Below are 16,411 nucleotides of genomic sequence, written 5' to 3'. Positions count from 1 at the left end.
CAGTCAGTTGCAATATGATCTCAGTATGTGTGGATGTGGCTCATAATTTTGCAATATCATCTCAGTATGTTTGGGTATTGCAGTATGTGTGGATGTAGCTCGTAATTTTGCAATATCATCTCGGTATGTGGGGGTATTTCAGTATGTGTGGATGTTGCTCATAATTTTGCAATATCATCTCAGTATGTTCATAATTAAAATCTTTATTACATAAGCTTCTAAAGAGATAGAGTTTACTTTTGGCATTGCACCTTCATCAAAGACACATGCGTTATCAAAGGGGATGTTACTGGTTGGATAACGTTCTGCTCTGCATACGTAATATGACCGAAATGCAAAGGGCCATGAGTGGCCAAGTGGGCTACAGCGCTCATCATTACAGATCATTGCCATCTCGCCTCTGTCTGAATGGGTTCGAGTCTCGGGTTCAGCCAAAGTGGGTATGTGAGAAAGCTTGCCAGTAGCTTCTCGTGGGTCGGTGGTTATATATGGGGTTTTCCCAGGTTCTTCCTCCACCATTTATACTGGCCTATCTTGTGCTGAAAAATGGCGTAAACCCAACAACATAAGCTTCTCTAATCTGATCAGAAATATTGCCTCAAGTGTTCACCAGCTCAGTCAGTCTGATGCAAGATCACTTGATAAATATGTAGGGCGGTTGCTAACAACTAAATTCCTCTGTGGTCTTGATGACATAAGTTTACATGCCAAATCTGATGGAATTCAAAAAAGGGTCAATGGCTGATGCATGATAAACAAAATGCCATACCATATATGCAATTGGTCTTTGGCCAGGTAAGGTAACAAAACCAGATTTCTTTATTTCCTTATATCTGAGAACGGTTTTATTACAGTTTGTTATTAAAGCCACAGAGTATTGTATACATTGTATATTGTACTATTGGATACTGAACTACTCTAGTGGCCTAAGTGGTCAGATGTGGGAGGTTGCATGTTCGAACCCCAGAGATTTATAAGAATGGTACTTGTAGCTGCCTCTCTTTGTGCTCAGCATTAAGAGGTTAGTGTTAGGACTGGTTCGCCTGGTGTCAAGATAATGTGACTGGGTGAGACATCATGCTACATGTGTGTGGCATGATGCCCCAAGTGCTAGATATCACTATAAACTGCCACACTGCAGACATCATAGTCATATGACTAAAATTGTTAAAGCTATTGTTAAAAATCACACTTGGACACTTGGATATTGTGATCTCTTTATAAAAACCTTGGGCTTGCACACAGTACTTTAGTACTGCCCACAATATTAAACAGTATAAATACTTTAATCGATTTTTGTACACCTCTGGCTTGGTATTAGAACTTTCAAGGGAAAAAACATCAAACAAATAAAGTTCCAAATTCTGACAAGTTACAACTGAGTATTGCAATAAAAAAATCTTGAACGACTATTACCAATAAAGTTATCTCCTAACATGCTAAATTCCAGTGACATATCAAAATTCACGCAGCTAACCTGAGCTTGAAAAGTATTATCAGAATGTTTTTTTTTTTTTTTTCAGTCTTATCGCTACAATGTCTGCAGTGTGGCAGTTAATAGTAATGTCTAGCACTGGGACATTATGGCACAGACACGTAGCATGATGTCCGACCTAGTCACATTATCTTGACACCAGACTGACCATTCCTAACACTAACCTCTTAATGCTGAGCACCAAGTGAGGCAGCTGTTAGTACCACTTTTATAAGTCTTTGGCATGACTTGGCCGGGGATCGAACCCACGACCTCCTGCATCCGAGGTGGACACTCTAACCATTAGGCCACTGGAGCGGTCGGCACAAAATAGGCTTTACATGGTGGCCAGTATAACCAGTGGAGGAAGAGCACACAGGAAAGCCTTGTGAAAACCACTGACCCGGGGGAAACCACTGGCAAGCTATCTCACTTATCCACACTGACCAAGCCCGAGACTCGGTCAGAAAGTTCTAAGAATACATGAAGTCTCCAATTCTTCTTAATAGGTAGATATGTGTATGTAAAATTTCCATTGTACTTGTAAACAGGACAAATAACTTACAACAAAAAAAAAATAATGGACATATTTGGGACACATCAGTTCATTTGTAAATAAAACGAATTACAGTATAATTATGCAGTTTTTTAATTACATTAAAAAGATCTCTTTAAAACCTTTATTAGCAAAGTATAAATAAAAGCAAAAATGATTTCCTGGACAAATGGGTAAATATAAAGACAATGATATTGCACATAACTTGTGAATTCACTTAATGATTCATTTCAATGAAAATTTCTGCATCATATCATGATCATAAAAAAAGCATAAAAATAATTTGTAACATATTTATAAATATATGACATGACTAGTGTGTTAATTAGGCTAGTATACAAACATCTTCATGTATTATGTAACACAATAACACCTCTTGACATCAGGTAAGGAAAATGCACAAACAATCGGCATGTATTTTAAAGTCCTTTCACGATATTATTCTGTAGTTCTATTAAGCAAAATCCGCAGTAAAATGGGTTGAATCATTTGTCTTTTGCACGTCAGGGTTAGAAGAACTAAGCTCGCATGCAAGATTCTATCTGTTTAAACTGCACATAAGTTACATCCATCACATACTGCACAAGCAGATTTGAGTGCCATGATGTTGGGTAATCCTGTGCACCAAAGTACTGTATAATGCCATTATTTGTCTTTGGAGTAAATTCTGATGGTTTGCTTACTGCATTGAAAATATCTACTTTCACTTTAAATAAAAAAATCAATTCATATACAGTTTTACTAAAAAAATTCAGAAAATTTAAGAAACAGGCATACTCCTCATGCTTTAGAAAATTATTTCGTAGTCATGCACTGTTTTATTTTCTTCAGATTTTTGTTTTCAGCACCAAATCAAACTTTTCCTTACTCATATGTAAGTCATGTTTTCCGATTTCAAATGTCTATCTTTTACTGGATAATTATTGTATTGTTTGAACTGTATTGATTATTTATATTACCCTAAATCAAAGTGTCGGTCATTGACCTTAACCTCACATATTCTAAAAATGAAGTCTATTTTGTTTAAGAGGTGTTACATAGGGGTACAAATGGCTGCCACAAATAGTTTTTGTTTTGCTGCAATGCTGAAAATGTTTCAGCAGTAATTAACCAGAAGTGCATAAAGGTATAATATGACATCCATGTTAAACTTGTTTTAATGTGGAATTCAGTTCAAGCCATAAATCTGTTTTAAAATAAGCATAATATTGGTGCACAGGATTAGCGAACATGCAGAACTGGACAAAATGGCTGTATTTTACAGCTGGGAATACATTTTACACATGCCAGTACTGTAGACTCATTTGTATGAACTTTCATATCAAAGACGCACAAGGTAGTGAATACTCTCTAATGTATACCAGTATTGTAGACTCATATGGACTTTCACAGGTGAAAAGCGTTACAAAGTTAAACTTGTTTGTAAGGAGTTTGACATGATGAGAAAAGTGTTGGGAATATGTTTTGTACACGCCAGTATTGTAGACTTATTTGTTAGGACTTTAACATGAGAAAGGCTTTATAAAACTGGGAATCTGTTTTACACATATCAATGCTGTAGACCAGTGCAGACCACTTGAACAGTGCTCAGGGTCTTGGCAGACCACTAAATGATCTTTCCTAATGTTGACTGTATTGTTAGCCAACTATTGTAAACCTTTCCATGGACCAAATGAATGGAGCTGCTCGAGAGACTCTGCTGTAGACTTTTTTGTAAGGACTTTTCCATGAGAAAGGGATGATAAAAATGCAAACACTGGAATCTGTGCCATCAACACTATACAAAATACCAAAGAACACAGAAAGTTACATTTCTTCAGGGCTCTTAAAAACGTCTTTTCTAAACTGATGCAAGGCTAACTTTTTTCCTTGGTTTGTGGGCTTTAAAATAAATACAGGATATAAATGTTACAATATGAAAATTCAATATTTTCTCAGTTCCACTAGACCTGTACCTGAGCAATATGGCAGATGAGCCAACACAAGAGGTACCCGAGAAACTCAGTCTGATTAAAAATGAGATCATCCTGGAGATCTAATGAGTACTGATGACAGGCCATGTTCTGTTGACCTTTTTGATTCACTAATCAAATTACAGCTTTCACATGAAATGGAATGTTTTTATCTGACAGGCAACTGAAAATAAGTGGAACAGGAATTGCATTGGTTGCCAAAATATCGACTTATATTGGTGCCTGTCAGACCTATGTAACATTAGAGACCTCGATTTTAAACAGACTGAACAAAAACTGAAATTGGATGGGAGTATATATACCATATGCATGGGTCACACTAAACTTTATTTTAAAAAATGAGATAATTCTTTTATACACTGAAGTAAACAAACTAAAAACAAGCTGTACCAAGACTTGTCAATAGGGTTTTCTTCCACTCAAATGAAATTCATGGACTTTCCAGGGCCTCAAATTACAAATTCCTGGACCTCAAATATGCCAGAATTAAGGATACTGCATACCTGATTTTTGCAAATTCTACCACACTAGTGATGGCAAACTGATCGCGAACAAGTCAGTTGTCAAGCATCTGTAGTCCATTTCTCCATGAAATGCAATTTTTCAATCTGTTTGTCACTAATTAATTCACAACAATAATCCAAGCAATTGAATTTGATTCACAGAAAATAGATGATTTAAAATGGTGATTTAAATAACAGTGATGGCAGCCATTTGCAATACTATATGGCAATACCCTGATATATGTACAGTAAAAATGAAAATCATATACAGAATGACAAATACAAAACCAAAACTGTATGACAAAAAATGGCTCCAAATAATTTTAAAGGTAGAAAAAATGATTTTAAAGAACTTAAAAAAAATAAAATGTAAATTTTAAAGGATGTCAAGGCCTTGAATTTAAAAAAGCCAAAATCCAGTACAAGTTTTTTTAGATAGTGTACAAACCCCAGGTCAAAATAGCAGAGTAACCCCAATGGTTCAGAAGCTATTGAAAATGAATTGTACACACTGCTGCAATGAAAACAAAGTAGGTGATATTTAGAACATGGAGATGCATTTGTTGGATCATGTAATAGGTTATTTTTCTCAAGCAGCATTGTCAATCACAGTACAGTTTCCACAAAGTCCTACATATATATTTTTTATACATAGTTTCCTACAGAATATAAATTAGTTGCAAATAGAAGCTCTGACTCAAAACTTTGGTAGATTATTTCAGTGTGAACATTGCAAAGTTTTGTCACTATTGTGAAAATGGTTCCATAGAAGATTTTAAAAGTGAAGGCCCAGCTGATATGGAAGTCAACAGATGTTAAATCATCCTGAACATTCACAGCAAGTTTTATCCCAATTAGCAAGATAGTTCTAAAGGTGTTGAAAATTATGCATTGGAATAAAAAACAATGTATGGGGTGTGGGACAATACATTCAGATCACCTGATCTAATGGGACAGTAAGCAATATGCCTGGACTTTTAATGAAGGTTAACTTAATAAGGCCACAACAATTCTCAAGCATACAAAAGATATGCGAGGTAAAATACACATATGTCAAAGGAAATCCAGTACCTGCCAGGGAGAGAAGTCACTTAGCCCATAAATTTTATTCCAGCATGGGCTCTGTATATTTGAAATGTCTAATTTGAACACTAAAACAACAGTATGTTTTTCCATGCAGTTAGCAAAAAAGACTACCAAGTATTTACAATAATATCAAATTTCACATTGACAATCTATAATGTCACAAATATTTGCCAACTCTTCAAATCTGTAGAATTGAGGTTTATGTACCTTGATTGACACCATGTATTATGGCTAAATGATTTTCAATAAGCACATCTGAAACAATACAGTGTAACCAATTTTTTTAACTGATAGGAATACTTAGATTACAATATTATAATTACAAATGTATACAAATAACTAACCAATTGCCACTGAAACAATTTTTTTTTCTTTTCTTCAAGTTTCTAAAACTTTATGCAAAATGATGGTCAAAAACATATTAAACTGTTTTGAAACAACCACTGTAAGTGTACATCAGAGCTCATGCATAGGTGTCTTCACAACAGTGTTCATCTATAAAAACCATAAGGGTCACTGATGTTATCCACAAGTAACCTCAAATTTACAACTCGATTTTTACAAGTTAATTCAAAGCTAAATGTGAATCTTTCAGACTTTATCTATTTTTAGTGAAGTTTTGAAAACTCCACAAATTGACTGTTTTGGTGGCAACTGATAAATTAATTATACCTACCATATGTACTCACTTATATGACAAGACATCTGGATATGTGCAGCTTGCTAGGAGTAATCAGTACAACAAACAAAATAGACCCTGATCTGCAGGTGCACTATGCTACAGCAGGTCTTGTTCTTTGTTGTTTGTAGATTGACCTGACTTACAAGCAAATATAGATGGTATTTGTAATTAAAATAATGTAATCTAGGTACTCCTATCTTGTTAGACCCAAATACATGATGTAATGGCTAAGGCACTTGATTTTATCACACAATCATATGAGCTAAAACAGATCTAAATAACTAATCACAGCTACAAGATACATGTATGAGCCTACCACAAATTGGTCACCTTCATCAATGGCCTGACTGAGATAACTCTACTGCACTTACAAACAATAAGGTCAGGTCATCAAATTACTGATGCAAAAATGAAATATAATATCAATATACATAGCTTATTAGCTTTGAAATAAGTTAAAATTATTTTGATTAATAAGAAATACTAATAGGCTAATGTGAACATCCATTCATAAGTTACCATGACACACTCTTCACAGTATGAATTGTATCATTAGAAGGCTTGAGAGGAAACTAAATCCTAAGGTGGATAAGATTTGTGCCAAAGGACGAGGTTCGCAGAGTCCCTAGTAAAAGTCATAGTCACAACGGTTTGGATTCTCCTATTCTACCTGCAAACATGGGTAAGATTATTTTTCTAACCTCCACAAACCATATTTTGTGAACAACTAGATTTTGACACAAGACATGAATTTCTCTTGATGATGTGGTGAAATTAAAATTGATGATCACTATCACATCACATGTGAGCTTGTCTCACCAAAGGAATAACTTGTGGTATATACTGTAATTTACAAAACTTGACATAGTTTTATCTGCCTCTAGGGATCAAGTTTTAATTCAAAGTAAAATTTAAGATGTAACTGTCCAGTTGGTGAAAATTCATGATTAAATTTCTTTTACAACAAATATTTATTCACTTCCCTCCATACATACTTTTACCATGGTGAAAATAATTACTTATTAACAGCATTTGAAATGCTGAGAATAAGTAATAGCAGCGTGAAGCAAGAGTGGTGTATACCAGTATCTTGTTACCTACTTTCCAGGAAAATTAAACTGATTGATTTTATCACCACCACCAACTCATTACTGACACAATGTGGAACAAAGTTTTTGTTTAGATAATTGGTTCTCTGGATGACAGAAATCAGTTTGTCAGTTTTAGCACTTTAATATATTACACCTATTTTCTTGCTCAAGATTTCATATTTTCATTGTACATAAAACAATTAAATCCAGTTTCCTAGAAAAACCATGAGAAAAATCCAGTTTTTGTGGTGGGCTTGTCTGTTCTCTCTCGTTGATGTTCAATAAAACGAAGCCTCTCATTCACGAATGCCTTTGCCATTTTGTCCCATGAAATTCTTTCATGTAACACCTGAAAAGAATCATGAAATCATCAGCTTATATCTTGTATTTTGCATGAATTTATCAAAAGTACAATTTTATTTCTCCAGAAAAATATGAAAACAGCAAAATTTGGTTCTAATTTTTATAAACAATGTATATTGTTTTGTTAACTCTTTAACTACTGATGCCAGACATATCTGCCACATAAATATGAGTTGCCTCGAGAGTGACTGATTCATCAGCCGCTTAAGAAATTCAGTATTGGTCCTAGTGACCAGTATGTACACAGGCGTTGTTTTGTATTCTGTACCCCCATGACAGATAGGTCCGCACTGTATGTTCATGTTACAATCGGTCTTATTGGTCAATACTTGGAGGGAAAAGAACATTCAACTAATCAAAATCGAGTTAACAAATGATTGTTCTTACTAAATCCGGGGATTTTCTGCAATGTTATAGCACCATTTTGTTAATACATATGTTTGAAGTTTACAGTGGTAACAATGGCGTCTGCTTATGAGAGTGATTTGGGTTCCAAATTTTCAGGGTTTTCGGAAGATGAATTTGATATAAAACACAAATGTTTCATTAGATACCATGAGGAAATACTTGGGAAACAGTAGAACATAGCGACTAGTTAAACATTTTCTTGTAATTACATGTATATATTTGACCAATAACTTCCTATAAAAGACTAACATACAAATTTTAGGGTTTACAAACTGTTTTGTGTTGTATATTCATGGATTTTATATCAATACTGTGGATGTTAGAAGGATACAGGAATCAAACAGACATAAGGTAGTTATCACATTTATTTGTGCATGGTTTTAGTCTATAAATCAGTTTATTATACAGAAAATAACTAACACAATTAGCCCATATCCCCATATCATCAGCTAAAAAGTTATCATTTGGCTGCAGCAGCATTAGGCTCTGGTAGTCAGCCCACAAATCAGATACAGTAGGCTGCAGTAGTTACCCCACATCATCAGCTAAAAAGTTATCATTTGGCTGCAGCAGCATTAAGCTCTGGTAGTCAGCCCACAAATCAGATACAGTAGGCTGTAGTAGTTACCCCAGTAGCCAGGTATAGCCAGCCCACAAATCAGATACAGTAGGCTGCAGTAGTTACCCCAGCAGCTAGGTATAGCCAGCCCACAAATCAGATACAGTAGGTTGCAGTAGTTACCCCAGAAGCCAGGTATAGCCAGGCCACAAATCAGATACGGTAGGCTGCAGTAGTTACCCCAGTAGCTAGGTATAACCTGGCACAGTAGTGAGCTATACACTGGCACCAGTAGTTAAAGAGTTAAAATGTACGCCAACACTTTTCATACACTATTCCATATTGTTTGCACAACAGATTTTATAATTATTGTTTTCTATAGTCAATAAAGGGATAAGGTCCAGCTTTTCTACACTGAACTGCAAGTGAGGGGAGTATGACTGTTTGTGTATTGATCAAAACCATACTTCCCAAATGTTTTTGAAGCATGTCATTCAGGAATGCCACCATCTTGGCAGAGATGTCCTGAACTGGGATATGATGTGGTTCAATTTTTAAGGTACAACATCAACATTTTGGTTGATGCATTCTCTAATCCATGAACCATTCTTTCAATGCATTAGGAAGGAAGATGCCAAATAGATATGCATTATGGATTCCTTAACTAGATGGATAAAATGTTGAGAAGGGATAAGGTCAGACTTCTCTACATTGATTATATTATTTACCACAATATGCAGGAGGTAAGATTGTTCATGTTGTGAACCAAAACCAACTTGCCAAATGTTTTTGTGATACGTCATTTAGGAATGTTGCCATCTTTGCATTAGAATTCCTGAACTCTAAATCTGACAAAAAACTAGTCTGGCGCTCCCAGTGGGTCCCCAGAGAGGTGCGAGTGCTGGCATGACTCTGACGATTGGTGGAGAGCTTGGGGAAAACGTACTTCACTCTCCACTCCATGCCTGCCTGTGAAAATAAGGGCATATGACCACCTGTAATAAACTTGGCCAAGAAAAAAAAGTGTCATTGTTGAGAATTGCCCATGTGATTCGTCTGGTGACAATCATTCATTTTCTTGTCCATTTCCTGAAAGTGTCACACGGAGATGAAAGCTTGTGCTGAATGCTAAAAGGGCAACCCTTTTACCTTTTGTTTTCCTTTCTCCTCAATTTGGTACTTAATTATGTTCTCATGGATATGCTTACATGCATCGTTGTGAGAGTCAACTGACACTATTCATGTCTGAATGCATTGATGATGATTACACTAATTAAGGATAAAGCTAAAATGCTAATTTCACTTGACAAAACTTATTTAGCTGTATTTAGTTTTTAAATTGTTGTCACAAATAGGCATGATTATCCTTTTCAATTGATAAATTTTTATCATATATTATTATTTACCGTGTACTGAGAATTTATTTATAAACAAAATTTATCCAAATATAATATATAACTTAATATACCTGGAAGGCTCCCTCATGAGGATGGCTAGGTCTCTTAACTGGCATCATTACAACAGGTGTGCTGTCAACTGTCTCATGCATCTTGATACAGGGAATGGATGACAGACGTAACACAATTTCTCCTGCGAAGTCATCACTACCGATTTGGTCACGGTCCAACACGGTCAATAAAATCACAGCCCCTTCCTTCTTCAAAAACTCTTTTGGAGCATTTGGACTGGAAAGATGAACAGAAAAACTCAGGTGGATATGTGCAGAATTAAAGATGAGGAGCATAACGTGTTCATTTTTGTCATAATTTTTAATAAAATTACTTCTGACAACATTTTCAATACCAGAACTCCATCTTAAATTCAAAGGCTGTTCTTGACTAAGATGTGAAATCTAAGTAATTTTCCAATTTCATGATATACTGAAGCAACAAATGGAGCTATCAGAAGACAAAAAAGCTTTCCAGCACATATTCAGATATAAGATGCTTGCATTTATAAAAGTCAGATTATGATACTCATTGCTGATAAGGATCCTGGTGGTAGGACATCTTGCAGTTTCATGGTGGTAGGACATCTTGCAGTTTCATGGAAGCAAACTGAATGAAAGGAAACCAACAAATAGAAGGATAAAACAATAACTTACAAGGAAAAGGTGGTGTTATAAACAGGATTGCAGGTTTTCTCCACCACACGAGTTTGCTGCGGCTTGCTGGCATTAAATATCACTTGTGGCTGAAGGCTGATAATCACATATGGGTCACTAAGTCCTGACCGATCTAAACCTGGTAAATCCATGCCCTGGACAACTAAAATACAAAGAGATAGCCTGCTTAGGTATTGGAAAATCATTAAATATCTATATAGTAATTTTGTACTGAATCAATAAGTATTTATTTAATCCAGGAAGTTCTGTAACAACTTACAGTACAGTACAAAGTAAAATCTATTAATATATCGATGCATGCACGCATGCCTTCATCTGTACTTCATTTATTAAAAGTATAAATGCTGGTCTTGGAAAATGCACATTTTGATTGTAAATTACGTTATTCTAACAATACTTATTCAATCAAATGTGAGGAATGAACTTCTGCTAACTTCCAAATCTAGTCCTCCTTAAAAGACAAAGCTCAATCAACCTGATGATCATGCCTGTTGAGAGGTGTGAGAAGGTTCCCAGAGAAATATAATTTACAACAGAAGTTTCCATTCTCCATTGAATAAATTAAGTATTCACATTAACATTAGGAGAACAGGTAAAAGAAGGAGGAAATGCATCATTCTACCTTGGTCACCCTTTACACACCTCTCTTAATTAAAGGCAGCACTGGATAGTTACTACTGGCACATGGTTACCATTAAGCCTTACAAACAGAAAGGATAACATTATGACATTTTCTTAACAAAGAAATTTCTGGTCAGATCCATAAACCCGTGCTAGTGACCAAGTTGTGCTAGGCAATTGCCACTGGACACACCAGACTTAGTTCTCTTCTCTGCAGAACCACATCTCTCAAAGGGTCAAGCAAGGAATCAGAGCAAATGATCACTTTCTGAGCCTATTTGTGTCATCGGAATCAATGAACCTTAAGTGGAACTGAAGATGGATTAGGGTTTGGGTTGGACAAAAAGGGCATTCAGTACATCCAAGCCAAGGCCAAGGTCATCAGGAAGAATGCCTTGTACAATGGCAGCTTTAGCAATGTTGCGGTAAAAGGCTAGACATTTTCAGAAATGGAGTCATCTAAGAAACCACACAAAATTTCATTGGTAGAAAAATACAAGTGACTGGGGCCAATTCAAAAGTTAGACATCATTGTCATGGTCTATCTATCTATCTCTCTCTATATATATATATATATATATATCCTCCATGATGTCAGAAGGCATAATTAATCATTGAGTTGCACTGTTTAACTCTAAACAGTGCTATTTCTTCTAATTTCTGAGTCATGGAAATAAACTGGCATGCTGCAGAATTGAGGCCAAGAAGGACACAATGATCCTGAACCAGTGCTGAAACACACACTATTTGCATACCTTTAAAAGTGGAAGGCCTTCCAATATACAAGATCCTTTCCATGACCGAAGTACTCAACTTCATTCATATAGGGATTTTCCTGATAAGAGATGAGTATGAAGTCTGTCCAGAAAGAGGTGACAAATGAGTAGATCACAAACCCATGGCCTGTCTCATCCAAGATGGGCAATCAAACTGCAGATCTGATCCTTTATTTTCTGAATCACTCTTGGAACTGGTTGCAGAAAGATTGCCTATTGGATGACCCCCAAGGTAAATCCGATGGAAGATTGGCATGGAAGGCCACTCAGTGTACAGAGTTGGACCTCTTCTTGATAATGAGTTGGCTTGGACAATAGGGCTTCCTGGAATATGACACCTGGAAAAGTGGTACCAGTCATCTAAGATAGACATTTGCAGAAGGCACATAATGAGTCAGCCAAGATCCTCATTTCCAAGTAGTTGCAGAAATTCTTCTGCAGAAATCCATGTCTTCTGTGAGATCAACTTAGTTTATTCAACAACAGAAGCAGGGGAGAAGGTGAATTAAATTGTACTGGGTCAAAAAGGCCATGTCAGGATGACTGATATGCTTGGAAGGGGAGAAAGCAAGGGAAGATATAATGTTAGCTATCATAGCACCACCAACTTGATTAAATATAAGCAAGGAGAACCTTTATGTTTATTGATAACCAGGTTGCATGAGGCAGTTCCCATGGAGCGAACCATGCAGTTAAGTTTTGTATTGCATCAGGCAGTCTACCAAGCATGATTGCTGTCCGGTTTGTTTACAAGTCTAAGCCACGTCAACCAAAAATGAGGCTGCTACAATACTTCTCACCAACTTTGACACTGCCTGAAACACATGATGGTCCATCTTTGTCCAAACTGAGAACTTCTATATAGTAGCTGTCCAAGTGTATTCTATACCAGCAGGTGAAGAATGACACAAACAGCAAACTTTCTGAGATGGATCTGAAGTTACAGGGGTTCTAAAACTTGTTGGACAATTAGCAATCTCCACAACCTTATAACACTGTTGAAAGGAGGGATAATTGTCTTCATCATCCACATCCACAAAAGACACTAATCCAGTATGCCTATTTTGAAGCTGATGGTGGCACACACTCAATCAAAGACAGAACAGATCTCTTCGATCATTTCTGAAGCTAATCTCAATCCTCTCCAACGTAGGAAGTGGGTTCACAAGCTGATCGAGATTGTCCTCACTTGGTGGCTAGTTCCTGTTTGGCATGCCTTCCACATTCTGTACATCATATCAGGTGGAAGGGAAGTGGTAGTGTAAGCAGTAAAATGAGGACCCGTCCAATGAAAGGGCAACTCACAGATCTTGGACCGTCCGATGAAAGGGCAACTCACTGATCTTGGATTATCATGGCAGCCAAGTAGAGTCTGTGGTGATACAAACAAATGGATTAACTGACTGGACACATCCCTGTAACAGGCGATAAATAACTGAATGGTTGGCTGGTTTGCAACCAGACTTGTACCAACTGACCTATTATCAAAATTAGCAATAGCCAGTCTGGCCATCTGAACAGACTGTCCAGGAGCCAGGAGAGAGTGGATGAATTTAATGTCTGGTACAGATTCAGATTGCAGAAAACTCTGGTGAGGTTGGCAGAAAACTCCAGGTGCCACGACTTACACTCACTCTGGCTTGCTCCAGCATGCTGGTGAACTTGTGTTAGACTGCCAAAAGAGAGGAAGCGAGTTCTCAAATCATATTCCAACAAGTCATGGTAGCACAGCTGGTGGAGCATTAGGCTTGTGACTCAATGGCCTGAGGCTCAATGCCCACTCAGGCCAGCCGAGGTTGACTGCCTTGGTGTCTCCTTAGCATGATAATAGTCAATACTTTGTTAATAGTACCGATAAAATCCATGAAAACAAACTCCAGTCAGAACCATGTAAGTATTCTAAAAAAAGGATAATAGTTGAGAAAGAAAATCACTGAAGCCAACGTCTGTTACATGATCTCTTGGATCAGTTTTCTTATCCGAGATTCATGCTGTGAATGAGGTGGCAATATGTTCAGGTTCAAAATGTCCACACTTTCCTGCTCCAGTTATCTGGAAGTGATGATTACCGATGGAAAATTATGAGAAATCTTGGAGGAGGTATTGGGGAATCCAATAATATGTTGGAAACTGTAATAAAAGCTCAGGACTTTGCGATCGAGCATTTCTATCTCGAATGTTTGTAACTGCCTTTCAACTGTTTCTGCAGAAAAGTGGACCAAGTCCCTTTTTATCAACTTGTGTAAGTTTAGATTAATTACATTTAGTGTAAGAAAGTATATGCCCTTATTGTCTTCTGAGACAATGAACATTTTACAAGCTTCTTTCTTTCTTCGTTCCAGTTTACAACTTCTTCAGCATGTTGCCCTGGTATTTGACAATGCTATTTACCTGAGCCTTTCCAGCACCACATTTCTTGGCAAGGATCCTAGAACCTTTTCCTTTTTAGCAAGTTAAATTGTGTTCAGTACTAATAACCCATAAATATCAAAGTGACAAAACCTGACATCTAAGGAACACACAGGAATAAGGATAATTGGATTACTCACCTCTAAGTATGGATTAAAATTTGGTACATTATCAGGTTTAGGAACAATTGTCATTGTGTAAAATCCAGGAGTCAGCAAATATTAATGGGATTTTATCAAACTCATTAAGTGTTCACTTGTGCATGATGAATTTGATATTTTTTGCACCAATATGCTGTCCATATTAGAATGGTGACTGTCCTAAGGTTTGTTAATTCTGAATGCAAAATCATTGGTGCCATGGAAGTCTGGTCATAAAATGTAGGTGGGTGCAATTCAGGAGGGTAATTCAATCAACCGGCACAATTTGCACAGCAAGAATAGGGTAATGCTTCTAAATTTGCATTTTGCTTGTACATCTGCTCCCTTTTCATCTGAAATGCATTTCTTATTAATTCTCCTCGCATTCCTTTCCCATCTGCACTTCAACTATAACCATTTTCATTTAGAATCTTAGAAATGAATTCTGACTTTGCATTTTTCCACTTCTGTGACTCGTCCTCTTTTTATATTTGTTTGTTTGGAACAAAACAGAAATTCATTTACTGAAGTTGAGTTTTCTGTATTCAAGAGTGCTGAAAGATGAAAACTACTTCTTTCATTTTTTTAAAGGTTTTATTTAATAAAATAGCAATGCATAAAAAATAGAAACAAAGAAATGAACTTAAAATAAAGAAAATGTAGCCACAATAAATGCAAGAATATTGCTGCAGATTTAATAGCACAATAAATTTTATTTTGCATTTTGTTTCTAAAAATGTAACAGATACAAGCATTTACACATTGTATTGTGTGAAAACCTTGAGCCTGGATTGCATTATCCATTGTCTTCAAAATGCATTCATCATTTCATTTGTCTTCATTCTGCATTCTTTTTGCATTCATTCTTTGTTTTCCATTCATTTTTCATTAATTGTTCATTTGCTCTGCATTCTAAGTTTGTTTTCACCATCTACAGCTGGTACTATTCCATTTTCACAATGCTTCAATATTGTGAATAAAATGTCAGCACTATTTAAGAAGCAGAGTTAAGTATATATCAAATCTTTTATGCAAAATTGCATTAACAACTTTCTCTTGTTGTGGTTTTTAAAGACATGAATTTTTTTGTACATGTAAGTTTCAATTAGGATCTTGTGTAAATATTATGGCATTATTTCATTAACATGGCTACAAGTGAAGCAAAATGTAATGCTGTTGGTTTTTATTGTTTTTGCTTATGCAATTAAATCATGGAAGAATCTAAATTATTATGCTGGCATTTTTTGTGTTAGGTTTTGTTTAAATTGTCACAGGGGACAGAGAGAGAAACAGACAAAGATAGAGAGAGAGTATACACAAAATGCAATGATCCAAATTCTAACCTTTGATAAATATAGTGACATTTCCCCTTGTCTCCTCCATGTATGCTGCCTTTATTGCAAGATGCCCATAGTATTCTGTGGGTGTCGTCTAAAAAAAATTGAAATACTATCCTTGAAAGTTCTAAACACAGAAAAGAAAAAAAATTTAAAGATAGGTTTACAAGCAGGATATTTTTTTCTTTCTTTTCTTCTTTGCATTTATTTATCTTATTTTTTCTATATACTTTTTTCTTTGCAATATCACTTCATTTGAAAACAGCGATTCTAAAACGAAGCATGACTGAAACTTCAAAAATATATCC

The 16,411-nt window shown here is 36.0% G+C and overlaps 1 protein-coding gene across 2 annotated transcripts in view; it reads right to left on the bottom strand.

Annotated features, from left to right (window-relative positions):
• Positions 1-2,140: 2,140 nt before the first annotated feature.
• Positions 2,141-16,411, bottom strand: part of LOC149775200 (protein unc-13 homolog D-like) — an 85,489-nt gene continuing 71,218 nt past the window's right edge. For both annotated transcript variants that reach the window (XM_089943937.1, XM_089943936.1), the window contains exons 24-27: positions 16,110-16,197; positions 10,800-10,962; positions 10,164-10,380; positions 2,141-7,714 (exon numbers count right to left, since the gene is read on the bottom strand). In XM_089943937.1, coding sequence (XP_089800063.1) covers positions 7,580-7,714; positions 10,164-10,380; positions 10,800-10,962; positions 16,110-16,197 — 603 coding nt within the window. In that variant the 3' untranslated portion in view covers positions 2,141-7,579. The remainder of the gene's footprint in view (positions 7,715-10,163; positions 10,381-10,799; positions 10,963-16,109; positions 16,198-16,411) is intronic.

This window comes from Sinohyriopsis cumingii, chromosome 19 (genome assembly GCF_028554795.1).
Source record: "Sinohyriopsis cumingii isolate HCF-2022 chromosome 19, ASM2855479v2, whole genome shotgun sequence".
Lineage (NCBI taxonomy): Eukaryota > Metazoa > Mollusca > Bivalvia > Unionida > Unionidae > Sinohyriopsis > Sinohyriopsis cumingii.
This window is presented reverse-complemented; position numbering and strand designations above follow the sequence as displayed.